The sequence below is a fragment of the Pristis pectinata genome, chromosome 19 (genome assembly GCF_009764475.1).
Source record: "Pristis pectinata isolate sPriPec2 chromosome 19, sPriPec2.1.pri, whole genome shotgun sequence".
Classification (NCBI taxonomy): domain Eukaryota; kingdom Metazoa; phylum Chordata; class Chondrichthyes; order Rhinopristiformes; family Pristidae; genus Pristis; species Pristis pectinata.
The window spans coordinates 43,800,624-43,827,860 of NC_067423.1; the positions used below are offsets into that span (position 1 = coordinate 43,800,624).

Sequence of the window (27,237 nt, forward strand, 5' to 3'; positions counted from 1 at the left end):
GGGTAGTTAATGCTGGGTACAGGTGATTCCTCATTCTGAGAGCACCTCAGAACGAGGTGGGGAACAGGAGGCACCTGCTGTACTAACGCTGTGGTGGGTGTGTTTCACTGCAGGCTGGCAGACCTGATGGAAGAGCATCAGGAAGAGCTGGCCACCATCGAGGCCATCGACTCCGGGGCCGTCTACACGCTCGCTCTGAAGACCCACGTCGGAATGTCCATTCAAACATTCAGATACTTCGCAGGATGGTGCGACAAGATTCAGGTAAAACGAACACGGTCACTTGGACACTCCCTCTGGTGACTGCTGCTTGTTTCCATACCATCTCATTCCTAAGATATCTTTCTAAAAAATCCAGCGCCTTGAAATTTTCTGGGGGTGGGGGGAAAAGACGAGCTTTTCTCTTGATTTTAATCGGCTCTCAGGAGAGGCGGAGGTCTGCTTCCCCTGATGGGCGGCGTGCGTGCGATAAGGTCCTGCAGTAGCGGGTGTCCCCGACTGACGATGAGTGTGTGTCTCCGCTCCTTCACTTCTCAAGAATGTCACTTCCCTGGCTCAACTCTCCCAACCTCTCCCACACACTGCGCCTCCCTCATTTTACCTCCGCTTGAATCTGACTTGATTATTTTACAAACGAATGGGTCAAATTGGAATTTAGAAACTGACTACCTTTTTAATTTCTCTTTAGGGCTCAACAATCCCCATTAACCAAGCACGCCCCAACCATAACTTGACATACACGAAGAAGGAGCCTCTGGGGTAAGGTCACAGATGAAAGTGTCAGTCACATCAGTAGACGTTCCCTGAGGTGAATAAGTTGGATGTGATTTGGTTCTTATCTCCCGCTTTCCAGGGTGTGTGCGATCGTCATTCCCTGGAATTACCCCCTCATGATGCTGGCATGGAAGAGTGCAGCCTGCCTGGCTGCCGGGAATACCTTGGTGCTGAAACCGGCACAGGTAAGGTCGCGCTGATCCCTGATTTAACGTGGGTTTGTCAGCAGACGGAGCGGTTGACACTTGCTGGGCAGGCTGTGTGTGTGTGTGTGTGTGTGTGTGTGTGTGTGTGTGTGCGCGCGCTGGTACCTGATCGACTCCCAAACGGCTGGAGATGTCCCCAGGAAGGTCGTGTGTTTAACCACCCCCCTCCCTCAGGACACTGCCAGTCTAACTCTACTCTGGTGAGCTGCGGGAACTGGCAGTGGTATTTCGTCTGCCTCACTGGCTTCCGATTCTCTCTCCCCCGCTATGTAGATTTTGTTTCTGCGAGGGGAGAACCTTTTCTTTCCTGGGGAAGGAAGGAGAGCGGCGGACATCGCGTCTCCCATAATGTAGAATCATTGATATTAAAAGTCGAGGATCATGCAGTCAGGTGCCCCGTTGTGCTGTCAGAACATTCACCGTCGCTATCACCTCGCTGGTTAAACGCACGGTCGGCACCCTGTGCGGAGGGGGAGGCGGTTCCACGGGCTGGGTCCCGGCTTGTGTAGCTCGGCGCCCGTTCCTGCTGGTACACGGCCGGGCCCCCCCTCACCCCCCCCCCCCCCCCGCTCCTCTCCCCACCCCCCGCTCCTCTCCACATCCCCTTCCTCCCCTCCCCCACTCCTTCCTTTCCCCCCACCCCCTCCCCCCACCCCCCCTTCCCTCCCCCTCCCCCCTCCCCCCTCCCCCCTCCCCCCTCCCCCCTCCCCCCTCCCCCACCCCCTTCTCTCCTCCCCCCCCCCCCACCCCACCCCTGCGCTCGGCTGCAGTCGGCCCCAGCTTGCGGTGTGACCCCTCTGCCGTGTCCTATCTCCGCCCCAGGTGACCCCACTCACGGCGCTGAAGTTTGCCGAGTTGGCTGCACGAGCCGGCATTCCCAGAGGAGTCATCAACATCCTTCCCGGCTCAGGTAATCCAGTGGGTCTCCCCGCGGTGCGCTGTCACGTGGTTGGCGGGTGACTGGTACCTGGTGTATCTGTGGTAACAACGAACCGTGGGTAATCCACCTCCGGGGTCTGTGTCCCTCCCCCATGGGCAACACTACAACAGTGGGAGGTTCTGGCAGGGCCTTGCCCCGTACAGGGGTGTCCTGGACCAGGGCAGCCTGCATCCAGCTGCTCCTGCAGGTCACCAGTGTGGGCCCAGCCCAGTGGGGGCGGTCCATCCAGTGTGGGCCCAGCCCAGTGGGGGCGGTCCATCCAGTGTGGGCCCAGCCCAGTGGGGGCGGTCCATCCAGTGTGGGCCCAGCCCAGTGGGGGCGGTCCATCCAGTGCAGGCCCTGACTGGGAGATGTTTAGTTGCCCAGATGCCCAGGTTGACCTACTCGAAGACCTCTGAGAAGTGTCTCCACACCACTGTCTGGTGGTAGGTGTGGTGCTGACCTGGCTCCCTCTGGTCTCCTGCCTCTGGATGCCAGTGCCAGTCAGTGTAATCCCACCAGTGATGACCCGGCAGCTGGAGTTTGGCTTCGGATCAAGTTTCCTGGTGGAACATTCCCATCCGGTCAGCACACAGCACTGGAGGGGCTTTGGGCAAGAGGGTGGGTCCCGGGGCTGCTGGCAGCTCTGAGACTGGGCTGCTCCCTCACTGACCCCCGGGTCCTGAAGACACGGTGGTGTTGGTGTCACAGCGCGCCGGGTTTACCGGAACTGTCCGCGGTCACCCCTCTGAAGGTCCCACAGCTCTAACAGTTGTGCTGTCCTCTTGGACTTGGTCCGGGTGATCTGGTGTCCCGAGGCCGGGCAGCCGTGGTGTGCTGGCGTCAGCCCGTGGCTAGCACTGTGTGGTCGGCCCTTGGTGTGAGTGAGTGTCTCCTGTGTTGGCTCGGGACACCTCTCCGTGCGCGAGGCTGTGGTCGGCTGGCCCCTGGTGTGTGCCCGAACCGCGTAGACCGGGGCGGGTGATCACCTTTGCCTGTCCCCAAGGTGATTTGGAAGCTCGGTGTCGCGGGCCGCTGAGGGGTCGGGAAGTGTTGGTCAGGTCGCTGGGGACATCTGTCGGTTTGTCTGACGCGTGTGTCACTTGACCGCAGGTGGCCTGGTAGGACAGCGGTTGTCCGAACACCCTGACATCCGCAAACTGGGCTTCACGGGATCCACTCCCATCGGGAAACAGATCATGAAAAGGTAGGTGAGCACCAGTTCTGTCCGCCTTCTCGGGACCGTGGTGGGGAGTGTGTTCTGTACGTCCCCGTACCACAGTGGCGGGCGGGTGTCGGTCACTCCCTCCGCAGGTGAGGTCTGGACCACCCCAACGCCACGGCTGCTGCACTGTCCGTCACCTTCCCACCCCCGCACTCCGGGGGAATGCCTGGGGGTCGGGGTGGTGGGTTCTTGCTGGGGGGGTGGGGGACAGGATCAGCAGGAGCCGTGGGCCGTGGGTGGGGTCGGAGTTGGGGGGTGGGGGGCAGGGTGCAGGGGTCAGAGCTGGGGGCCTCAGGTTGGGGGTCAGTGTCCAGGGTCGGTATCTGGGACCTTGGGTCGGGGGTCGGTGTCCGGGACCTTGGGTCAGGGTTGTGTCCAGGGTCGGTGTCCAGGACCTTGGGTTGGGGGTCAAGAGCCCAGGGTCGGTGTCGGGGGTCAGTGTCCAGGGTCAGTGTCCGGGACCTTGGGTCAGGGGTCAGTGTCCGGGCTCTGAGGACCCCTTGGGACAAGTGCAGCTGCCCCATCAGGGATGAGGGAGTGGGGGGTTTGTTTACCCAGCGTTGGTCCGGTGATGGGGGGGGGGGGGTTGCGGGGATGAGGGGAAGGACAGTCAGTCTGGCTGGTGACCGGTGACGTTTGCCTGTACCTTCCCCAGCTGTGCCGTCAGCAATCTGAAGAAGGTCTCCCTGGAGCTGGGCGGCAAGTCCCCACTCATCATCTTCAATGACTGTGACCTTGACAAGGCAGTGAGAATGGTGGGTGCCCGTGGCAGTGGGTGCGGTGGTCCGGGCAGTGGGTGCTCTCGGTGGGCGGTGGGTGCGGTAATCCCGGGGGGGAGGTGGTGTGTGATCCCAGGGAGTGGGGGCAGCGATCCCGGTGGAGTGGGCACCCTTGGCGGTGGGTGTGGAGGTCTGGGGGGGGGGGGGGTGGGTGCCATAATCTTGGGGGATGGTCGCCCTTGGCAATGGGTGCCTTCAGTGTTGGGTGCCCTCGGTGGGCGGTAAGTGCGGTGATCCCGGCGGGTGGGTGCAGTGATCCCGGGCAGTGGGTGCCCTCGGTGCGTCCGGGGGCTGCCCCTGCCTTTGGGTGTGGTCAGCACCAGCTGCTCTGCTGCAGAGACGGGGCCGGACCCGCTCCCGTGGGTTGGGTGCTGAGGGGAGCCCGGAGGAAAGGGCCGACAGTCCTGGCTCCTCGCCCCAAAGTCCCCCAACCTTGTGAGCCGGAGCCTCCCACACCAAACCACACCCCCCCCCCCCCCCACCCCCACACTTCCAAAGGTTCACAGGGCGAGCTCTCTGATACAAGCCTCGAGCAAGAGCACAGCTCAGTTGCATCCTCCCAGCCAGACCCATTAAAGAGCCGCAATCCTTGTGTGTCTGACTGCACGACCAAAAGGTCACAGAGACGGTCTTCGGACCCTTCTGTCCTCCGTCGGGAAGGTTTGGCCGACGATGAGTGGAGCAGCCCTTTACCGTGAAGAGCAGCCGAGCTCCATCCCCCCCACCCCCCGAGCTGAATAAACCCGTGGGATGTGAAAGCTGGACTCGGCTCTGTGGGACTGGAGGGGCCCGGACCTGCTGGAAGTGTACAACGCTGTGCAGTGGTATTGGAATTGGTTTATTATTGTCACTTGTACCGAGGTACAGTGAAAAATTTGTCTTGCAAACCCATCGTACGGGTCAATTCATTACACAGTGCAGTTACATTGAGGTAGTACAGGGTGCGTTGATGTAGTACAGGTAAAAACAATAACAGTACAAAGTAAAGTGTCACAGCTACAGAGAAAGTGCAGTGCAATAAGGTGCAAGGTCACAAGGTAGATCGTGAGGTCAGAGTCCATCTCATCGTATAAGGGAACCATTCAATAGTCTTATCACGGTGGGGTAGAAGCTGTCCTTGAGTCTGGTGGTCTGTGCCCTCAGGCTCCTGTATCTTCTACCCGATGGAAGAGGAGAGAAGAGAGAATGTCCCAGGTGGGTGGGGTCTTTGATTATGCTGCTGCTTCACCAAGGCAGCGAGAGGTAAATACAGAGTCCAAGGAGGGGAGGCTGGTTTACATGATGCACTGGGCTGTGTCCACAACTCTCTGCAGTTTCTTGCAGTGTGTCAGACTCCAAGAGGGAGGGCATCACCCTCAGCTATAAGCAGAGGGAGACATTGGGAACTGGAGACCTATCTCACTGTTGAATGTCGATTACAAAATCCTGTTCAAGGTCATCACTAATTGGATCAAGCCTGCTTTGATCCACCCGGGCTAAACCTGCGCTGTCCCTGGCAGGTGAATCTCTGACAGCCTCGCACTGCTCCGGGACACCATCGCCTACATTCAGGACGGAGGGGTGGGCACCTCCCTGGTCAGCTTGGACCAGGAGAAGGCCTGTGACGGAGTACTGCACACATGCTCTCCAAGATGGACAGGGGAGGGAATCTGTAACTGGTTATGACTGCTCCACACAATATTGACCAGGGTGAGGAACAAAGCTTCCCTGTCAAATTTGAGACAGGGCGAGGTTGCCCTCTTTGCCATCTTGTTTGCAGAGTCCACAAGGGTGGACGTGGGCATAATGGGTTTTGATGCCGGGAAGTCGGGGTGCTCTGGTCAAAGCCTTCCCTACACATGGACGTGGCGTACAAATCTCGAGGGGAAGGCGGTATCACCGTGCCCACATGGTGTGCTGTCCACATTGGACCATGCCACCTGGTGGATCACAAGTCGATGAGACAATGGTCTGCACCAAGTGTCTGAGGCCCAGCAGGGAAAGGACTCGGGTACAATTGGGTGGTCCCCCAACCTGACTGTCAGTCATTTGGCCGAGCGCATCATCCCCAGAACATTCAGACCAGCCCCAAGCCCTGCCTTGGCTGGTCGCATGAAGGGTCCTCCCAGTCTCGGCACCTCCTACACGCTGCCCTCGGGTGACAGCGGTCCGAGTGTGACTCTCATTTGTACCCCGTTTCCGGAACGTGCGTTTGCCCAGAAAGTCAGGAAAGAGGCGTTCGAGGTTTGTCCCAAACACAGGACCGTGCTCCGTTGGGCCGTCCCCAGGATGCAAGCTGAGGCAAACGTCGGTCGTTGCTGGGAGGTGAACCCCTGCAGCGGGGCGTTCAGAGCTTGCTCCACCTCCACTGCCGGGAGACGTCCACAACCACGTGCCGCCGGCCGGCACGTTCTGGGGTCTGGGACTACGGGCTGACAGATGTATTAGTCACACGTATATCGAAACACACAGTGAAATGCATCTTTTGCGTAGAGTGTTCTGGGGGCAGCCCGCAAGTGTCGCCACACTTCCGGCGCCAACATAGCACGCCCACAACTTCCTAACCCGTACGCCTTTGGAATGTGGGCGGAAACCGGAGCACCCGGAGGAAACCCACGCAGACACGGGGAGAACGTACAAACTCCTCACAGGCAGCGGCTGGAATTGAACCTGGGTCGCTGGCGCTGTAATAGCGTTACGCTAACCGCTACACTGCCGTGCCTGCAGATATTGTGAATAAAGCGTATTTTTAGGAAAACCAGTGTATGCCCACCAGTGTAACTGGAGTCCAATCCTGCTTCCCTGCAGGGTATGGGAGCGGTTTACTTCAACAAGGGAGAGAACTGCATTGCTGCTGGCCGCTTGTTCGTTGAAGAGTCGATCCACGATGACTTTGTTCACCGCGTGGTAAGGCAACGGGAATTGTTCCGGTGTCGCCGAGAGCTCGCTGTGTGTGTGTGTAGCTCCCTGGACTAAACTCGCTGTACTTTTTCTTTCCCCCACAGGTTGAGGAGATAAAGAAAATGAAAATTGGTGATCCCTTGGACAGGTCGACCGATCACGGGCCGCAGAACCACAAGGCCCACTTGGAGAAACTGCTGGAGTACTGCGAGATCGGGGTTAAGGAAGGAGCCACGCTGGTGTACGGGGGCAAGTGTGTCTCCCGGCCCGGTATGAAGCCCTCCGCCTCAGCGGAGACGTTTTTGCTGTTTACGTTCGTGATTCGGTTGGGGAGAGTTTTACGCTCTCCCTTTCGCGCTTGGAATCGGGATGAGAGGCTGACAGAGGGACAAAGGCGATGGTTTGCACTGCAGGCAGGCGAGGAGTTGGGTGTTACTGAGTTGTGATGAGAGAGCAGTCGGACACCAAGCAGAAGGGTCTACCTGTTCTGGAGGGGTTTATTTGGGATGGTAACGGTTAATCAGGATGTACAATGGGGACACAGCACATAAACGGTCTGCGGAAACCTCGCCTCTGATCTTGCATAGAGCACAGAACACTACAGCACAGTACAGGCCCTTCGGCCCACAATGTGCCGACATTTTATCCTGCTCTAAGATCTATCTAACCCTTCCCTCCCACAGAGCCCCCCATTTTTCTATCATTCATGTGTCTATCGAAGAGTCTCTTAAATGTCCCTAATGTATCTGCCCCCACAACCTCTGCCGGCAGTGCGTTCCACACACCCACCACTCTCTTTGTGTTTAAAAAAAACTTACCCCTGACATCCCCCTTATACCTTCCTCCAATCACCTTAAGATTATGTCCCCTCATGTCAGCCATTGTCGCCCTGGGAAAAGTATCTGACTGTCCACTCGATCTATGCCTCTTATCATCTTGTACACCTCGATCAAGTCACCTCTCATCCTCCTCCTCTCCAAAGAGAAAAGCCCCGGCTCGCTCAACCTATCTTCTCTCAGCTTCCGGATCCCTGGCATCGGCACCGTCCCTCTGCTCGCTCACCTTCCTGGGTCTTGGTAACGTACACTGTCAGTTTTCGCATGGCCTTCCCCACCCCACCCCCCAAACCTCTTCCATCCAGCCCCTCCCTTCCCTGCCTACCCAACGTAAGCTTGAGGAACATCACCTCATCTCTCCCCTGGGCAGCCTGCAGGACTTAGGATCAAACTGCCCAAATTCAGGTGAACCTCGCTCTGTGTCAGAGCCAGCCACATCCGCCCTCCACCGCTGACTCCGTCTCCCTTCCCCACAAGCGCAGCCTACTCCACACTCCACGAGCCCGGGCTCCGCGGCCCCCCCCTGCACTCCGCGGCCCCCGCATTCCTCCCTCAACTGCCTCCACCTCCCAGCTTTCTGCTCCTCGATCCAGTCTCTCCCTGACTGTCCCACGAACTCATCGGCCAATGACCTTGTGTACAGGTTATCCCCACGTCAAACCTGACCTCACCTGACTGCAGTCCCCACTGAACCTGCAGATTGTTTTATTCTTTGGTGAAGGGAGCTGGCCCTGAAACGTTGACCTTGTTTCTCTCTCTCTACAGAAGCCGCCTGACCTGCTAAGAGATTCCAGCATTTTCTGTTTCCTTTTTATGTTTGTCTGAACCCCATTGTCTCCCAGGGTCACTCACCTCATCGCCTGGAGATCTTTCCCCAGGTCTCAGTCCTCCAGCCCTGCTCGCCCCCGAGTCACACGCCGGGTGTTCTGGTGGACTCGTGACTCCAGTCTGGTCCAGCCCCATTGATCTCACTACTTGACTCTATTACAGAACATAGAACAGCACGGGAACAGGCCCTTCGGCCCACCATGTCTGTGCCAAACTATTCTTTCACCTCTCGTTCGATCCCTGCTCACTTCTGTCGGGCCAACTCCGTCACCTTCACCTCGGCCGTCCGATCCCTCTACACCTCCTGTCCTGCACCAGGACGGCATGAAGGCTCCATTCTTCCCGAACGGGGTCCCATCCACTGAACTCGCACTCAGTGAACATCGTCTCCTTTACCCCCACCCACCTCCTCCGAATCAGAGGTGGGGCCCGATCCGTGGAGCAGTCCGACTCGCCTCCTGTCCTGCTCGGGTACGGAACCAGGAGGCCGGTCACCCTGCTGCCCGTTCCCAGCCTGCCCTCGCGCGGGCTCCCTGTGCGACCCAGGCTGAAGGTCTCGTCTCGGATCAGTCTCGGCTCCTGCCCTCCCGCTCACCTCTGATTCTCGCTGCTCTAGGCTTCTTCATGGAACCTACCGTGTTCACTGATGTGGAGGATCACATGTTCATCGCCAAAGAGGAATCCTTTGGACCGGTGATGGTCATTTCCAAGTTCAAAGACGGGTGAGTTGTGGATGCTGAAGTGAAGCTGCTGGTCAGGGAGTGAGCACTGAGTGATGGACAGCGCTGTCCAATGACCCGATTGTCTCCGTAACGTAGTAGGCACAGCGCGTGATTCATTCTAGTGCCCCTTGTTTTATCCACGGATGGGTTGCACCGCTTGGGCGGCTGTTCCCTGGGAAGCTCTGGTTACTGGGAGATCTGAGCATTCAGAAGGAGGCATCACCCCAGCTCGTTTAGAGAAAGGACAGTTGAGCCCACTTCCCAGGTTCGAACTGCCCCACTTCCTCCAGCAGCTCCCACGTAACCAACCCCACCTCCATGTGGTGAACCTTGGTAAACGTCTCAATCCTCCTGCACTTCCCCCTCCCCCAGTGTAACCGGTGTTGTCCCAGTCTAGGAACTGCCCTTTCTCAGAACTGTTGAAGCTCTCACAGTTCCATCCTGTGCTGCTTGCTGGATTACTCTTCCTCGGTTACCATTTCCTCCTTGGTGCCGGGTGCTCCGCTGTATCCCGAAATGTTCTCCGACCTCCGGCTAACTGCTTTGTCTTTACAACATTTTAAGTCCTTTCTGATATTTGCCTTCATCCTGTTGTCACCCACTTTTTCTGTGTCCTGAAGTAATATATTTACTGTAAGTAATCAATCGTGGGGAGAGACCCCTAGAGACGGCCCATGTAGGGCTTAGAACGGCACAGGAACAGGCCCTTCGGCCCACAATGTTGTGCTAGTTAAACTCATGACGCCTAATCCCATGCCAGCCATCAAATGCTGACCCCATTTACCAGCAGTTGGACTGCAGCTTTCTATGCCTTTTGGTGATTCCTAAATGTTGCCAGAATTTCTGTCTCCAGCACCCCCTCAGGCAGTGTGCTCCAGACTCCAACTGCTCTCGGTGAAAAAATCCTTCCTCCGAATCCAAGTATCCCACGCCTGACCTCAACGCGCCCTCTCTGCGTTATTTATCGCCCTTTTCTTGATGTCAACCCTCGTCCCTCATAACTCAGTATGCCTCTGTCGGGGACCCCCCCCCCTCACTCTCCTCTGCTCCGGCGAAATCGATCCCAGCCCACCCGCTCTCCTCATAAACTGAAACGTTCCATTCCTGGTGAGGCTCCCACACCCTCCAGTCTGATCACTGTAATCAATTAGTTCATTGTGTTGTCCACTCTCATACCTTTGTAGTGTGGTTGCCAGTTTACACCTCCATAGTTATCTTTACTTACATTTAAAACCCAGAGTTCAGTTCCATCAAATGTAACATTTAATTGCTGATATCTCTCATCATTAAAAGCCCCTTAACTACAAGATCATCAAGATGAGCCCCTTAACTACCTGTCTCACTGCACAACACCAGATCTAAAATGACCTCATCCCCGGAAGGTTTCTCGACACGTCATTCCTTTCATCCAGGTCTGTCTGCTTCGGGGGGTTTGACTGTCTCACTGAATATTCCCTGTTTAATCTCTCCCCATGCCCTGCCTGTAAGCTCTCCCACTCCCTCTGCTGGCCCTCTGCCCCCCCCCCCACCCCCCCACCACCACCGTCAATGAGGAGACATCGGATGAGAGCACACCTCAAGTGCTTGGCCCTCCCAGAACAGGGAGATGGGAGGAGGAACGTGTGTCCTGCAGGCAGTACGGATTCTAATCCCTGTTCACTGGCTCCAGGGATGTGGATGGAGTGTTGCAACGTGCAAACGACACCGAATTTGGTTTGGCCTCGGGAGTTTTCACCCGGGACATCGGGAAGGCAATGTACGTGAGTGATGGGCTCGACGCTGGGACCGTGTTCATCAACACTTACAACAAGACGGACGTGGCTGCTCCCTTTGGAGGTTTCAAACAGTCCGGATTTGGGAAAGACCTGGGTAAGTTCCGACTCTGTCCAGCTCGTGGCTTGCATCGAGGGTGGGCTTTCGTGGGCAGGGGGGCAGATAAGATTTCTTTATTAGTCACATGTACATCGAAACACACAGTGAAATGCATCTTTTGCATAGAGTGTTCTGGGGGCAGCCCGCAAGTGTCACCACACTTCCGGCGCCAACATAACATGCCCACAACTTCCTAACCCATACGTCTTTGGAATGTGGGAGGAAACCAGAGCACCCGGAGGAAACCCGTGCAGACACGGGGAGAACGTACAAACTCCTTACAGACAGCGGCGGGAATTGAACCCGGGTCGCTGGCGCTGTAATAGTGTTATGCTAACCGCTACACTACCATGCAGAGGGTGTTTTGCATTGAATCTCACTGGGTGGGGGCTGGACTGATGGTGGTTTCACGGCATTGGAGGGCTCACTCTGGCATGGTTTGACAGCCCCGGGCTTTGCTCATTACTCTGGGCTTGGGCCACCCAAGGACATAGAGCCGGTACCGAGGATGTTTGCTTTCCAGGTGAGAACCAAAAGGGAGGAGTTTACAAAGTGAAGACGAGGAGGGAGGGCTCCTCTGGCCAGGAGGAGAAGGAACTGCAGCAAAGGTGCAAAGATCTCCCCATGTTGGTCTCCCCGCCCCTGGCTGAGCCTGTTTGAGGCTCCTCTCTACCTCATGCCCAGCAAGAGATGGGCCTCAGAGCCACAGGAACCCGGCCACAGAGTCACATCCCCGGTGACTGCCTCTTACCAAGCCTCTGACGGTTGCTCAGAAGAGGATGTTGTGTGTGGTTTGTGACGAGTTGAATTTCCTGGGCGGTGCTGTTCAACCTGCAAACCACAGTAACTGGGTTCCAGTCCGGGACTGTGTGCGTGTGTCTGTGTGCCAGTTTTCTCGTGTATGACCCTGAACCTCCAGGCCTGTGTAATTTTTGGGGCGGTCACTGCAATCTATTACTTCAAAGTCAAGGTCGAGTTTATTGTCATCTGCACAAGTCCGTGTGTGCACAGATGCAATGAAAAACTTACCCACAGCAGCATCACAGGCACAGAGCATCAGATAAGCAGCACTCACAAGAAAAACATACATTAAACATAAATTATGCACAATTTTTACAAAAAAGAACATAACTAGAACAAAAAAAGTCTGTTTCAGTGCAAAGTGGTCACAGTGTTGCGAAACTAGTGACTAGGGTTGTGCCGGTTGGTTCAAGAACCGAATGGTTGAAGGGAAGTAGCTGTTCCTGAACCTGTTGGTGTGGGACTTCAGGCTTCTGTACCTCTTGCCCGATGGGAGCTGCAAGAAGATGGCACGGCCCGGATGGTGGGGATCTTTGATGGTGGATGTTGCCTTCTTGAGGCGGCGCCTCCTGTAGATACTCCCGATGGTGGGGAGGGAGGTGCCCGTGACGTATTGAGCTGAGTCCACAACTCTGCAGCTTCTTGCATTCTTGCACATTTGAATTGCCGTCCCAGGCCGTGATGCAACCAGTCAGGATGCTTTCAACAGTGTCTGGAGGGTTTGAGTTATAAGGAGAGACTGGGTAGGCTGGGACTGTTTTCTCTGGAGCATTGGAGTTTGAGGGGTGACCTTAGAGGTTTATAAGATCATGAGGGGCACAGGTAAGGTGGACGGTCACAGCCTTTTCCCCAGGGTAGGGGAGTCTAAAACTAGAGGGCAGAGGTTTAAGGTGAGAGGGGAAAGAATTAAAGGAGACCTGAGGGGTAAGTTTTCACAGAGTGTGGTGGGTGTGTGGAACGAGCTGCCAGAGGAAGTGGGAGAGGTGGGGACGATACCAACGTTTAAAAGACATTTGGACAGGTACATGGATAGGAAAGGTTCAGAGGGATATGGGCCCAACACAGGCAAATGGGACTGGCTCAGGTAGGCACCCTGGGTGGCAGGGATGAGTTGGGCTGAAGGGCCTGTTTCTGTGCTGTGGGACTCTGACTCTTAAAAACAGAAAACACTGGAAATGCTCAGCAGGTCGGGCTGCATCCGTGGAGAGAGAAACATTTGATGGTTTGGGACTGGGACCCTTCCTCAGAACTTGGGGAGGGTGGAGGGGTTGCAGTTTACAAAGCAGAGCTGGGTGGGCTGGGTCTCAGACAACACACGGTGGAGAGAGAGGTTAAGACAGGTCAGATGGTCTCTCACACCTCTCACTCTAACCTACCCCCTTCTGAAGCTGCAACACTCCACTCACTGAGAACCACCCACGATATCATCGTACCGCTGACGGGGTGGTGCTGTTGTGGTCGGGTGAACTGACAGAACAGGTGTCCACTCTCAGACACCTCCTCTTGGATTGTGACCCACCATCAGACCATGGTCACCCAGACAGTGGTGGGCCTCCTTTCCTCAGGAGATCTTCCCCCATCGTGTCCAGTCCCGCACAGCCCACTTCGATCTCCTGCCCAACTTCCACGAGCAGGACGGCCCCGGCAGACCCCTGGCTCAGCCGGCTCTTGCCCCACCGCACTCGTCCCTTCCTGCCTTGACTCCATCCTTCCACCTCTGGTCCATTCCCCTCCCACTTACTCCCGTGACACCTCCCACTCCCTCTGCCACTTTGACCCTTCCCAATTCCCTGGTCCCAAAAGGCCACGGGCGTACAATCCCTTTACACCCCATCCCACACCAGGATGGGCTGAGGGCCCCCCGCTTCCTGGAGCAGAGACCCAACCAGTTCCCATTCGCACATTGAACGTCTCTTCGAATTTGCTCACTTCCCCCAGATCGAAGGCGGGGAGGGGGCTTAACAGCACTGATGTACAGAGGGATCTTGGGGTCCAGGTCCATAGCTCCCTGAAATTGGCCACGCAAGTAGATAGGGTGGTAAAGAAGGTGTACAGCATGCTTGCCTTCATTGATCATGGCAATGAATGCAAGAGTCAGGAAGTTGTGTTGCAGCTGTATAAAACTCTGGTTAGGCTGCAGTTGGAGTACAGTATGCAGACACGGGGCTATTGATGCTGGAATCTGGAGCAACACACACGAAGGTGCCAGAGGAACTCAGCGGGTCAGGCAGCATCTGTGGAGGGAGATGGACAGTCAACGTTTCGGGTCGAGACCTTTTATCTTCATCTGTGTGCAGTTCTGGTCGCCCCATAAGATGAAGGGTGTAGAGAGGGTGCAGAAGAGGTTCACCAGGACGCTGCCTGGATTAGAGGGCATGTGCTATGAGGAGAGGTTGGACAAACTAGGGTTGTTTTCTCTGGAGCGGCGGAGGCTGAGGGGAGACCTGATAGAGGTTTATAAAATTTATGAGAGGCAGAGATAGGGTCGCCAGCCGGTATCTTTTTCCCAGGGTCAAAATGTCAGATAAGATCTTTATTAGTCACATGTACATCGAAACACACAGTGAAATGCATCTTTTGTGTAGAGTGTTCTGGGGGCAGCCCACAAGTGTCGCCACGCTTCCGGCGCCAACATAGCACGCCCACAACTTCCTAACCCGTACGTCTTTGGAGTGTTGGAGGAAACCGGAGCTCCCGGAGGAAACCCGCCAGAAGACGTGCATTTATGGAGAAAGCTTAAGGGAGATGTGTGGGGCAAGTAGGTGCCTGGAACAGGCTGCCAGGGGTGGGGGTGGTGGTAGACATGATTTAAGAGGCTCTTAAGACAGACACATGAATATGGAGGGACATGGATCATGTGCAGGCAGAAGGGATTTAGTTTAATTTGGCATCGTGTTCAGTGCAGCCATTGTGGGCCGAAGGGCCTGTTCCTGTGCTGTACGATTGTATGTTCTAATTTGTATTTAGATCCATGGTCTCGTCCCCTCCCATTCTGTAATCTGCTCAGCTCTCCACCTTTGTACCTGCACTGCCCCAGCCCGGGACTGAACACACCCACCCCCACTTCCATCTCGCCACGAGCGACGGCTCCTTCAGCACACATCCCACCCCACTCGACCTCTGCCTTCCTCTGGTCGATGCTCGAGTCCTGACTCTGAGTTTAGATGAGCTGCTGGACATTTACGCAGCCCAGTGTGAGTTGTCCTTGATGTTGCTCCTTTGAATGGGCATGTTTTGTGGTGAATTGTCTGCCAGATAGGAGTGGGGAGAGCGGACTGTACTCAGACTGGTGTTCTCCACTCACCGGGGCTCGGTCCGTCAGTGGAGGTGCTGTTGACTGGCGCCGGGTTTCCTGGTGACACGGTTGCTGGCTCAGAACTGAACAAAGTTGCAGAGGGACTGATGGGTCAGTGTCCAACAGATGGGTGAAGGCCATCCAAGCGTGTGAGAAGGTGAGAAGGAGCAGAGAGATCTCGGTGTGAAAATCACCAGAGGTTCATAAAGGGTCCAGAAGCTTCAGATGGTTAATAGAAAGCCAACCATCGTCTCACGGGTACAGAATGATCTCGGCTATTCAATTGGTGGCAGGAAGCACAGAACAGGAGGGTATTCCATGCGGTGTGGAAGCGGACATATCTATAATTACAAAAATTTGCATTTATATACCAACTGAAGTATAGCAAAACATCTCAAAAGGCAAGCAAATTTGACTCTGTAAGGAGATTTTAGGGAAGGAAGAGAGGTTTTATGGGGGTATCTTAAAGAGTGGAGACATGAAGAAACTTGGGAGAATTCCAGAGCCAATGCTGAGACCTGCCCCCCCCCCCCCCCCCACCTCCCCAAGCCCCCAATTCTGGCATCCAAATGTATTAAGAGCATCTCTAAAGTCTAGTATGGTTATGTGTCAAAAGATTACATTTTCAGAATATTGTTTTTTTCTTGTTGGCACAACATTGTGGGCTGAAGGGCCTGTACTGTGCTGTAGTGTTCTATGGGGCCGGTTCACAGATATGCTCCACGTCCTGTGTCCCACAGAGACATGTCACTGTGTGGCAGGGGCAACGGGAGTGGGGAGCGTAATAGGACCAAGGTGCAGGCGGGGCAGTCTCCCTGGTTCTGTATTTGTGGAATACTTTGTGTGTGGTTTAAGCAGTGTGGGTTTGGGAAGCAGCGAAGTGGAACTGATTTGAAACAGCCTTTCCCCTGTAGTGAAGCAGGAACAGCTGTCGTGAGGCATTACAGTGGGGTCACCGTCAGACGAACATAGTTATAGAGGAATGTGACACGCAGTACGGCAGGGATGTGTTCTGGCTGTGTGAAGACCCGGGGTTTGGTCATTGATGATAATAGGGCAGTTTTAATCTATGGGTTTATTATAGCGTGCGTCAGCTGTGGCCCAAGTGGAATCTATCCCTACCCTCCTCGTCGGAGGTTTGTGGGTTTAAGTCCCGCTGCAGAGGTCTCGGCACAAACCGCGGGCGGTGCTGTGGTAACGGGTGTAAATCAGATGGGACTTTGAACTGCCCGGCCCATTCTATTGACAGATGGAAAAGGTGCCGTGATGTTATTTTGAAGAGTGGCCATTGCCCTCGATGTCACGGGTCAGTGGTTAACTCTCAATCCGCGTCATTATTCAAGCTGTTTGTGGGATCTTGCTGTGCACATGTCAGTGCATTGCACACAATGAGTACACTTCAAAAGCACTGCTGGGGCAGTGGGGGGCTGTAAACGTGTCTATCGTGTGTAGTTGTAGGATGAGCAAGTCCCCTGGTGACTTCACCAGGTATCCAGCTGTGTCGGTCTCCTCCCAATACACTTCATTTCCTATGCTTGTGTTTTCAGGTGAGGAGGCACTCCATGAATATCTCCGAACCAAAGCTGTGACGGTGGAGTATTAGGTCCTCGTTACAAGAATGTCTTCATTTCCACCGACCCTTTGGCCAGACTTCAGCAGAAGAGAACCTGAGGATTCAGCCTGGTTACAGCGGCGTCTAACAAAGGCAACTGTATCCTACTGTTCAATGCTCAGAAAACTATAGTTTTTAGTTGCAGCATTAGCTTATACCCAAACCTTGCACATTGAACACTGGGCTACAGTTGTAACTTACCAGCCTGTCAGTGTTGAGCCGCTTGAACCCCCCGAATGGGGAGTTTCTTTCAGTTGGTGATCTGGCCACTCATTATGTTGCAAATTGCTGCAGTTTTCACAAGATTTTTGTTTTCCCAACTGCAAATAATTTCACAAGTCCATGTTTGGCAGTATTTAACAAAACATTTTTCCAAAATTCCCATTATTCCTTGGTGTCTGAGAGTGGTGATGCGGTGCAGTTGTGCCAGTGCAGCTGGGAACGTGTTTATCAGCAAAGGATGATTTCAGATCAGCTCCAGGCCCACCTGAGCAATAGATAACTGAAGCAACATTTCATAGCAACTGCAGGGAGCTGTTTGCTCGTCGCTGGAGTTCCAGCTAGGGAGAAGCTGCAGATGGAAGTCCGTGTGGTTGAGGCTGTGGCTGGTTTTCTGAAGGACGACACAGAAACGACCTGCTGGCCTTGTGCACTAGTTTTGGGCAAGAACCAGGGCCACCTAACAAACTCCACGCCCTCCACCACTTGCCGTCTTTTAATTGTATAAATTAATGAATGTTTGAAACAAAAAGTAATCACTTTTTAAAACTTGGTACAGATAAAATGGCTGAGAAGTGGTTCATTGAATTATTATCCTATTGTATTAATGCGGGGAAATGCTTGCTCATGTGTTATGTCCGTTCAGATGTTGTTGCTGTTAGATTCATTGGATAATCACAATGAAGTGCCCTTAATTTGGATGTTTTTAGCCAGTGTAGAAGTCACCATGATCTATGCACATTTGATCTATGCACGAGCTTCAAATCAGAATAATTTCCACATTTGTGCCTCTGAACGCCAGCTCTCTCTGGGAGCAGTGCTTCTGTGAGGACACAAGTGGAGAGTGTGCTCTACAGTGAATGTAAAATCTGACATCTACATCCAGTATGCCTCTTCTAGAATACGCTGCATAGATTATTCAAGTGTTTCGTTGAAGAATGCATGGTTCATTTTGTTTCACTGGCCTGGATATCCATTTGAAAACCAGCAAAAAGCTGCAGATGCTGGAAATCTGAAATAAAAAAACAGAAAAGTGCTGGAAACACTTGGGCAGTATCTTAGGCGAGAGAACCAGATCACTGTTTCGGGTCAATGACATCAAGTGTGTTCACAGACGTGTTTTAAATTGCACACTGGGGAGGGTGGAGAGAACAGAGCGGGCGTTGGGCTGGAGACGGTGAGAATCCAGGTGACAGCAGTGTGTTGGTGCATTCTCTGAGAGGCCAGGGGTTGTGTTCACTGCTCTCTCCGTCAGTACCGCCAGAGCTGTGTGACCAGGCACTGCCTCCCTTGCCTGCAGCCGCATGATCTCCTGGGATCAGGGTGTGGAAAAACAAAGGCCAAATAGTGCTCTGGAAAATCTTGGGTGATTGAGACTAGTGCAGGAAATCGACTGACCCAGGGGTAACCTGGTGTTGGGGAGACAGTGAGTGCTGTGTCTGCTCGAGTGGAGCCTGCTTCCTCATGAAGAGAGAGACACCATCCTCCACGTCAGATGGCAGTGAACACCAGAGGCTCTCTTTTCTCCAGGACACCCTCCCCACACCCTGCAAGGTTCCTCTAATGTATGTTTCAAATCCTATTGTGGAAAGTTATGCATCAATGTAAAAAATTTACAGTCCTAATCTCAAAATGCATTGTGATTTTATTTTACTACAAGTAAAGCTTTGCTCTGCATTCCATCCGGTGCGAGATCAGTTTTCTGTTGGGTTTTGGCTCCATGTAATGTTGAGCATTTGCTGCCTACTCTTGGATCAGTCGTCCCTGGCTGTTCTGGCACATGGTTCCCTGAAGTATCCAGAGTACGGGGTGTGTGAGAGTTCAACCGCCTCGATGCCTGCTTGATGTGATTGCTGCCCAGTGGCTCTTTGGGTGGACCACTCCATTTTACTGTAGAATTTCTGTGTCTGGACTACATCTGGTGAGGCAGAGAACAGTGCTGTACAGCAGCTGAGGGATCTGGCAGCTGGTGCACATTTGGCAAGATTCACATTTCCAGTCACTGAGAAGGGTCACTGACCTGTACGTGGAAACTCAATAAATAAATCTCCCAGTAATGCCGTGAGCTTTGCTTTCCCTAACTTTGCAATTCCATGATCTGTCAGTTACTTTCCAACAGACCGGGTTGTTAGACATTGGTGAGGCCTCACTTGGAGGACTGTGTACAGTTTTGGTCACCCTGTTGTACGAAAGATGATATTAAACTAGAAAGAGCGCAGAAAAGATTTCCCAGGATGTTGCCTGGACTCGGGGGCCTGAGTTACAAGGAGAGGGTGTGTAGACAAGGACTTTATTCCCGGAACGTTTGAGATTGAGGGGTGACCTGATAGAGGTTACAAGATCATGAGGGGGCATAGACAGGGTGACAGCACATAATATTTGCCCCAGGGAGGGGGAGCTAAAAACAAGAGGGTACAGGTTTAAGGTCAGAGACGAGAGATTTGTAAGGGAGATCGGGGGCAGTTTCTTCACACAAAGGGTGGTGTGTATCAGGACTGAGCTGCCAGAAACAGTTGTTGAGGCAGGCACATTGGCAACGTTTAAAAGCCATCGAGATACGTCCATGGATAGGAAAAGTTTAGCGGGCTCTGAGCCAAACGCAGGCAGGTAGGACCAGCTCGCTGGGCAGCATGGAGGAGTTGGGCCAAAGGGCCTGTTTCTGTGCTAGGTGATTCTATTAGAGAGTCTAATCAGCTACACTGACCAGAAACACAAGTGGGCAGCCTCACAAATACCATTGCAGAAACTCCTTCCCACCATCTACAAGGCAGGAGCATGAGCAACACTCTGCAGATGAGAGAAATCTACATGCTTGGATTGGAGCAGTCAGCTTGAAATACTCACTCCTTACACCATGGTGTACACAACAGCCACTGTGTGCCAACCTCCAACGTGGACTGGTTATGCAGACAGTACCTTCTGTGGCTTGGCGATTCAAGTGGTTGTCCGGATGCTTCTTAAACAATGTGCGAGTCCCTGCCTCCAGCCAGCGAGCTCCAGAGTCCAACCACCCCGGGGGAAAACATTCGCCCTCAAAAACCTTTTACTCCTCACCCTAAACTGAAACCTCTGGTTTTAGACACCTCTGCCTTGGGGAAAACTTTCTTACTCTCTGGTCTGTCTATGCCCTCATAATTTTACACACTTTAATCACAACCTCCCTCAGCCTCCTCTGCAATCACCCTACTCAGTTTTGCGCCATCTGCGTACTTAGGAACTATTGATATCTTTAAGTCTGGATCATTAATGTAGATTTTAAAAAAAGCAACTGCACCAATCCCAATCCCTGGGGAATGCCACCATTCCTCCAGTTGGATAAACAACCATTCACCATGGCCCCTGTTGTCTGCCACAACCTCACATCCATGTCCCCTTTGAGCTGTGTGGTTGAGTTCTGCTGACGTCGGTTGCGTGGCACCTTTCCCAAAGCTTCTGGAAGTCCATGCACACCACATCAACTGCATCACCCTCATCAACACTGATACCTCGGCAAAACCTTTTACCTGATATGTCAAATACAAGTTGCCTTCGACTGCTGCTTGCCTTAATCCACTTTTCTCCAGGTCACAATTCATCCTGTCTTGCATTAATGTTTCTAAAAGCTTTCCCACCACTGTGGTTAACCGGGCCTGTTGTTGGGTTTGTCCTCTTTTGAGCGAGGGTGTAATATTTGGCACTCTCTGGTCCTCTGGCCCGTCCCTGTATCCAGAGAGCACCTGGTCTCCAACCACACCATGGTCAGTGACCAGACTGCCCATCAGGGTCAGGCTCCTCCCAAACTGGGGTCAGTGACCAGACCTCCCCCACACCGGGGTCAGTGACCCCACCACATGGGGGTCAATGACCAGACCCTCCCTACACTGGGGTCAGTGACCTCCATCTGTACCCCCGCCCCCCTCCCAGCGTCAGCAACCGGACCACTTTTATCACAGAACAACACAGGAACAGGCCCTTCGGCCCACCATGTCTGTGCCAACCATGATGCCAACCGAACCAATCCCATCTGCCTGCACGTGGCCATGCCCCGTGTACTCTGTCTGTGTGTCTGTCCACACACATCCCCCTCTGTCCTAGAGTGAGCCCACCTCTCCCTCACCACCCTGTATTTCTAATGCCTGGGGATTCTCCTGACTCTTACTCACCAAGGACATTTCACGACCCCTTTTATCCCTCCTAAACAGACAGATCTCTGGTCCATTGGGGAGTGCAGGGTTCTGCGGAAGCTGCAGGGAAGTGGAGCTCGTTTACTGACAGAGCTTGCTGGAGAGCCTGAGCAGCCTCTCCTGTCCCCATGGTGCTGAGGCTGTGCTGCCAGAAATTACCTCAACGTCACAAGTGCACAGGCTGATTAACAACTTGCTCTGGGAGAAGCATGTGGTGATGTTCATCAACAGGCTTCTGGTTGCTTTATTCCTTTCGAACAACAGTTCTCTCAGTCAGTCTGACACCACTGATCATCAGGCAGCTCACTGGTCCATCCACAGGGTAACATGTTTCCATGGAGACTCCCGTGTGATCGCCCTTCGTGATACCGAGGTTGAATGATCCCATCCACGAGGACACAATTCCACAGACCGCGCTCCCAGCCCCTTTATACAACGGGAAATGACGGACAGTGAGCCGGGACTCTCAGTCACTCTCTGTCTCACCAACTGACACAACCTCGATCTGGCCTTTCCGCTGTCGGTGGGTTGAAGGTAACTTGAGATTTGCTTCCGTCACCTCCCCAAGCGACTCGGTGTCGGACTGGGAATCCTCGGACGTCAACTCCTCTGTTCCACTTTCACTGTCCACTTCAAACAGAGAGACGTTCTGGAAGGGCAGAGTGGGAACAGGAGTTAATACAGGACGAACCGACTGCTCTACAAACAGCGGGAGTTGCCGGAGAGAAAGGAAGGATCTGGTACAGCAGGAGGGGAAAGGGAGGGAGTGTGAGGGTGTCAATAATTCATCAGGGCCCACGGGATTCCCGTCAGAATAACGTGATGACAAAAACTGGCACAGGCTGGGAAAGGAAGTGGGTCACCGCAGGGCAAAGAGGGCTGAGGTGTGGGGAAAACTGATGTCTGGGAAGAACTGGAAGTGTTAAGTACACCTGCATGGGTTACTGTGCCTGTACACAGGGGTCACAGGTACACCCCCCCGCCTCTACACGGGGGTCACGGGGACACACCCCGCCTGCACCCAGGGATCAGGGGGACACGCCCCGCCTGCACCCGGGTACACACCCTGCCTATACACGGGGGTCACAGGTACACCCCCTGCCTCTACACGGGGGTCACGGGGACACACTCCACACCTGGAGCACTCAGGGTCTCTCACCTCTATCTGCTCCCGCAAATGAACAAATCCTTGCCATGCCAAAACCGTGGCATGAAGAAGCGCAGAAAAGCGAGGGCGACAGAGGAGCTTCGGTTAAAGTGTTCCTTCACTACCTCCAGTTACTTCAGCTCAACGTGCTATTATTAACGAAACACACACCTGGTCCCCTTACACCACCAAATGAGCCCCTCACTTACCATTTCAATCACCCTGTTGGGGCAATCGTCCACATTCTCAATGTCGAAATGGCTCTGATCAGTTGTCTCCATCTGTCTCCTCAGCTCCATGTTTGCACTCGCCATCTGTGGCAAGAAGTCCTGCAGTCTGTCCAGCACTGGGGGCAAAGCAACACAACCTCACTGAAGATTCAGTCAGACAACTCCGCTACATACAGTCAGATGTCTCCAATACAGTCAGACATCTCTGGTACCTGCAGTTGGTCAGCTCCAGTATACATACAGTCGGACGTCTCCAGTACATACAGTCAATGACAGGAACTGTGCATCTGTTATTAAGCGATGTGTTTTACTTGCTGACCCACAGTACTGCCCACAGCTCCCACCAAGTCAGGCACAAGTTGTGGACCAGAACCAATGGCACCAGGACACAGTGATCAGGTCGGGTTCGCTGGTGCTCACTCCGCTAACCTAGCAAATCCCCGTGGAGATTTGCACTCAGAACCCACAGGGAGCTGGTCCATCACTGCACCTTCCACCACTGTCACTCCACACTGTAAACCTACTTGTCAGTTCTTTACCCCATTACAGGAAAGACCCCAGTCACCAGTTCCTACCACTCATTCCAATATAAACACTGGCTTCCACTTCTACCTGCAGGCGAGACAGTCTGCCGATAACATTCCCAACAATATTGTCACTGTGCAGGAGGTACAGAAGCCTGAAGTCCCACACCACCAGGTTCAGAAACAGCTACTTCCCTTCAACCATTCAGTTCTTGAACCAACCAGCACAACGCGAATCACTACAGTTTCACAACACTGTGACCACTTTGCACTAAAATGGACTTCTTGTTCTTTTTGTTCTAATTGTGTTCTTTCTTGTAAATATTGTGTATAATTTATGTTTTTCTTGTGAATGCTTCTTATCTGATGCTCTGTGCCTGTGATGCTGCAAGTAAGTTTTTCATTGCACCTGTGCACACATGTAATTGTGCAGGCGGCAATAAACTCCACTTTAAACATTAAAGGGGCCTGGGAGAGAGGAGCAGCCGCCTGTCCTGGCATTGACACAGCTGGGACTCACCTCCACTTCTGGGAACCCTCACTATTTTGGGACGGGAAGGAGCCCTGGAACACTCGGTACTGATCAGAAGCTTCCGTTCAATTCCTGTTGGCAGATCACATCCAGGTAACATTACCCCAGAAAATGCACACGTTACCCCAACTACACCAGGGAACAGGCACGGGGGGGGGGGGGGGGTTAATACCTGGGGGGGGGGGAATGAAAACAGGGCATGGGGGAAGGTGGGAAGGGATAGGCGAAGGGGAGGGGGAGGATGGAGGACGAAGCGAGGGGGAGGGAGGAGTTTGGGGAGGAGGGGGATGAGGGGGGGATGAGGAGGGATGAGGAGGGGGGAGGAGGGAGGAGGAGGTGGGTTTCCGGCCCTGCAGCCCCTGCTTGGGGTTACCAGCCCCCTCCATGTCCCCCCCTCAATCTCCGGACCTTTCCCCCAGACCACCCCTCACCCTCACCCCCCAACTCACCTCCCCTCCCAACTCACCTCATCCTCTGGACCCCCTCCCCTCACCCTCTCCCTCCGGACCCCCTCCCCTCAACCCCCTCACCCTCCGGACCCCCTTCCCTCACCCTCTTCCTCACCCCCCTCACCCTTCGTCTCCCTCCCTCCCTATTCCCTCGTCTCCCCCTCCCTCCCTCTCTGCCCTCCTCCCTCCCCCCTCCCCTTCCCTCCCTCCCCCTCCCCTTCCCTCCCCCCTCCCCTTCCTTCCGTCCCTCCCTCCCCCCTCCCCTTCCTTCCCTCCCCCCTCCCCTTCCTTCCCTCCCCATCCCTCCCCCTCCCTCCCCTTCCTCCCCCTCCCTCCCCTTCCTCCCCCCTCCCCTCCCCCCTCCCCTCCCCCCCTCCCCTCCTCCTCCCTCCCCTCCCCCTCCCCTCCTCCTCCCTCCCCTCCTCCTCCCTCCCCTCCCCCCTCCTCCCTCCCCTCCCCCCCTCCCCTCCTCCTCCCTCCCCTCCCCCCCTCCCCTCCTCCTCCCTCCCCCCCTCACCCTCCCCCCTCCCTCCCCCCCTCACCCTCCCCTCCCCCCCTCACCCTCCTCCTCCCTCCCCCCCCACCCTCCTCCTCCCTCCCCCCCCTCACCCTCCTCCTCCCTCCCCCCCTCACCCTCCTCCTCCCTCCCCCCCTCACCCTCCTCCTCCCTCCCCCCCCTCACCCTCCTCCTCCCTCCCCCCTCACCCTCCTCCTCCCTCCCCCCCTCACCCTCCCCCCCTCCCCCTCCCCCTCCCTCCCCCCCTCACCCTCCCCCCTCCCCTCCTCCTCCCTCACCCCCCTCACCCTCCTCCCTCCCCCCCTCACCCTCCTCCTCCCTCTCCCCCCCCTCACCCTCCTCCTCCCTCCCCCCCCTCACCCTCCTCCTCCCTCCCCCCCCTCACCCTCCTCCTCCCTCCCCCCCTCACCCTCCTCCTCCCTCCCTCCCTCCCCCCCCTCCCCCTCCTCCTCCCTCCCCCCCCTCACCCTCCTCCTCCCTCCCCCCCTCACCCTCCGGACCGCCGACCCTCAGCAGCTCCGCCGACCGCCTGGGCGCCGCGCTCCCACCGTCCGCCATGTCCGGGCCCACGTGATCCCGCAGCGCCGCCCGCCGGCCGGAGGACCGCCGCCCGGCAACACGGAAAACCCGGAGCGGATTCCCAGCGCGGGTCCTGTGGGGCGGTCCGACAGTTCTCAAAACCCGGGGCGGATCCACAAAACCTGCTGCAGGAAATCAAGGTCACCTCAGAGCGGAAAACGCTGCAAGACGCTGCAGGTTCTGGATCAGCAAAGGTCTTTGCGGTCTCTGCACTGGGTGACTAAATTCAGGCGGATGTGGTTAAACATATTGTGATGTTCTTTGAATTTCAGCATCCACCCCCCCACCCCCGCCACCCCAGAGGACCGGGTTCGCACAGGTGCCGAGGGACAGCTGGGGTCAGCGGCAGAGGGACAGGTGCCTGCAGTCGGGCGACCGCAGTCTGCACTGGGCAGTGTCCGCACTGGCACTGTCTGCACTGGGGCACTGACCGCACTGGGCTCTGACCACACTGGGCAGTGACCGCACTGGGCAGTGTCCTCACTGGGCGCTGACTGCACTGGGCGCTGTCCGCACTGGGCGCTATCTGCACTGAGCACTGACTGCACTGGGAAGTGTCCGCACTGGTCACTGACAACACTGGGCACTGTCTGCACTGGGCAGTGACCACACTAGCAGATTTCACACTGGGCCACGTCCAAACCACACACCACAGGGTCTGCACTGAGCAGAGTAGGCACTGGACATTATCCACACTGGTCAGAGTTTGTCCTGGGTTTGTCTGCACTCAGCAATGTCCAGCTGTGGTCAGTGGATGGCACTGTGCCAGTTCCAGCTGTGGGCAGTGGATGGCACTGTGCCAGTTCCAGCTGTGGGCAGTGGATGGCAGTGTCAGTTCCCACAGTCACAGCATGGAAGGAGGCCATTCACTGGGGCCACTTGCTGCAGGATCTCCTCTGACCTGCTCTCACCTAACCATGGAGAGGTACAGCACGGAAGCAGGCCCTTCGTCCCACCAATTCAAGGTGACCCTCCCCTGCCTGTTTTCACCAATCTTCCCCCAAACACACTTTTCTTCTCCCCACATTCCCATTTACACCCCACTCCCCTACACTTACGGCAATTAACCCACTGACCCGCTTGTCTTTGGGATGTGGGAGGAAACCTGAGCCTCCGGGGGGAAACCCACGCGGTCTCCGGCAGAAAACTCCACACACACACAGCGCCCGAGGTCAGGATCGAAACTGGATTGCTGGAACTGCACTTACTGCACCACTGAACCGCCCTTGCAGCCACGGTACCTGTGTTTCTGTTCAGTGACGACATCGACGGAGGGGAACCTGCTGATGGAAGTGCCAGTGGCCATCGGGTGGAGGTTGCTGGGAATGGTCATTGCCTGGTGCCTGTGTGGGTAATGTCAGCTGCCACCTTTCAGCCCATCTGCAGACTTACTAACCCTGCCCTGTACATTCTCATCCATATCATTGATTCAGATGACAAACAACAATGGGCCCAGCACCGGGCCCTGGGGAACACCACTAGTCACGGGCCTCCGGTCCGAGAAACAGCCTTCCACCATCGCCCTCTGCCTCCTGCCATCAAGCCAGTTGTGTGACAATTAACCAGCTCTCCCTGGATCCCATGCGATCTAACCTCCCAGAGCAGCCCACCAATGTGGCACCTTATCAAAGGCCTCACTGAAGTCCATATAGACCACGTCTACCGCCCTGCCCTCATCGACCTTCATGGTTACTTCTTCAAAAAACTCAATCAAATATCAAATTTGAGAGATGATCTCCCACACACAAAGCCGTGCTGATTCTCCCTAATGAAAACCTTGTATATCTGATCCCTCAGAATCCCCTCGAGTAATTTACCTACCACCAATGTTAGGCTCACTGGTCTATAGTTCCCAGGAGACACAGAAGCCCTAACTAGTCCTTCCAGATGAGACAATCCTTACATGTGAATCCACCGGTGTCATCTATCCGGTGCTCCCAGTGCGGCCTCCTCTATATCGGTGAGACCGGACACAGATTGGGGGGGATCGCTTCGCCGAGCACCTTCGCTCCGTCTGCCGTACCAGCCGGGATCTCCCGGTGGCCAGCCACATTAATTCCACTTCCCGTTCCCACACCGACACGCCTGCCCCCAGCCTCCTCCGCTGCCGGGTCGAGGTTAGATGCAG

General features: G+C 55.1%; 2 protein-coding genes across 3 annotated transcripts in view; one reads left to right on the forward strand and one right to left on the reverse strand.

The window, feature by feature from the left end:
* Nucleotides 1–19,025, forward strand: part of LOC127580251 (mitochondrial 10-formyltetrahydrofolate dehydrogenase) — a 77,651-nt gene extending 58,626 nt beyond the window's left edge. For both annotated transcript variants that reach the window (XM_052033406.1, XM_052033405.1), the window contains 11 exons: nucleotides 114–264; nucleotides 689–759; nucleotides 854–959; nucleotides 1,803–1,890; nucleotides 3,013–3,106; nucleotides 3,780–3,879; nucleotides 6,691–6,789; nucleotides 6,888–7,053; nucleotides 9,064–9,169; nucleotides 10,839–11,038; nucleotides 16,685–19,025. In XM_052033406.1, coding sequence (XP_051889366.1) covers nucleotides 114–264; nucleotides 689–759; nucleotides 854–959; nucleotides 1,803–1,890; nucleotides 3,013–3,106; nucleotides 3,780–3,879; nucleotides 6,691–6,789; nucleotides 6,888–7,053; nucleotides 9,064–9,169; nucleotides 10,839–11,038; nucleotides 16,685–16,740 — 1,237 coding nt within the window. In that variant the 3' untranslated portion in view covers nucleotides 16,741–19,025. The remainder of the gene's footprint in view (nucleotides 1–113; nucleotides 265–688; nucleotides 760–853; nucleotides 960–1,802; nucleotides 1,891–3,012; nucleotides 3,107–3,779; nucleotides 3,880–6,690; nucleotides 6,790–6,887; nucleotides 7,054–9,063; nucleotides 9,170–10,838; nucleotides 11,039–16,684) is intronic.
* A 2,321-nt stretch (nucleotides 19,026–21,346) lies between these two features.
* nopchap1 (NOP protein chaperone 1) lies at nucleotides 21,347–25,125 on the reverse strand. Its single transcript, XM_052033412.1, has 4 exons — nucleotides 25,022–25,125; nucleotides 23,553–23,636; nucleotides 22,488–22,624; nucleotides 21,347–21,780 (listed from the first exon to the last, which is right to left on the reverse strand). The coding sequence occupies exons 1-4, from the start codon at nucleotides 25,086–25,088 to the stop codon at nucleotides 21,598–21,600; spliced, it is 471 nt and encodes a 156-aa protein (XP_051889372.1). The 5' UTR covers nucleotides 25,089–25,125; the 3' UTR covers nucleotides 21,347–21,597.
* Between the last annotated feature and the right edge of the window lie 2,112 nt (nucleotides 25,126–27,237).

Excerpts from the sequence above, each read along its gene's own strand:
- nopchap1 (XM_052033412.1), bottom strand. The coding sequence starts at position 25,088 with ATGGCGGACGGTGGGAGCGCGGCGCCCAGGCGGTCGGCGGAGCTGCTG. Across the intron at positions 23,637-25,021 it reads GAGGGTCGGCGGTCCGGAGG|GAATTGAACGGAAGCTTCTG; the intron begins GTGAGGGGGGGA and ends ATCTGCCAACAG. Across the intron at positions 22,625-23,552 it reads GAGGGTTCCCAGAAGTGGAG|TGCTGGACAGACTGCAGGAC; the intron begins GTGAGTCCCAGC and ends CTTTGCCCCCAG.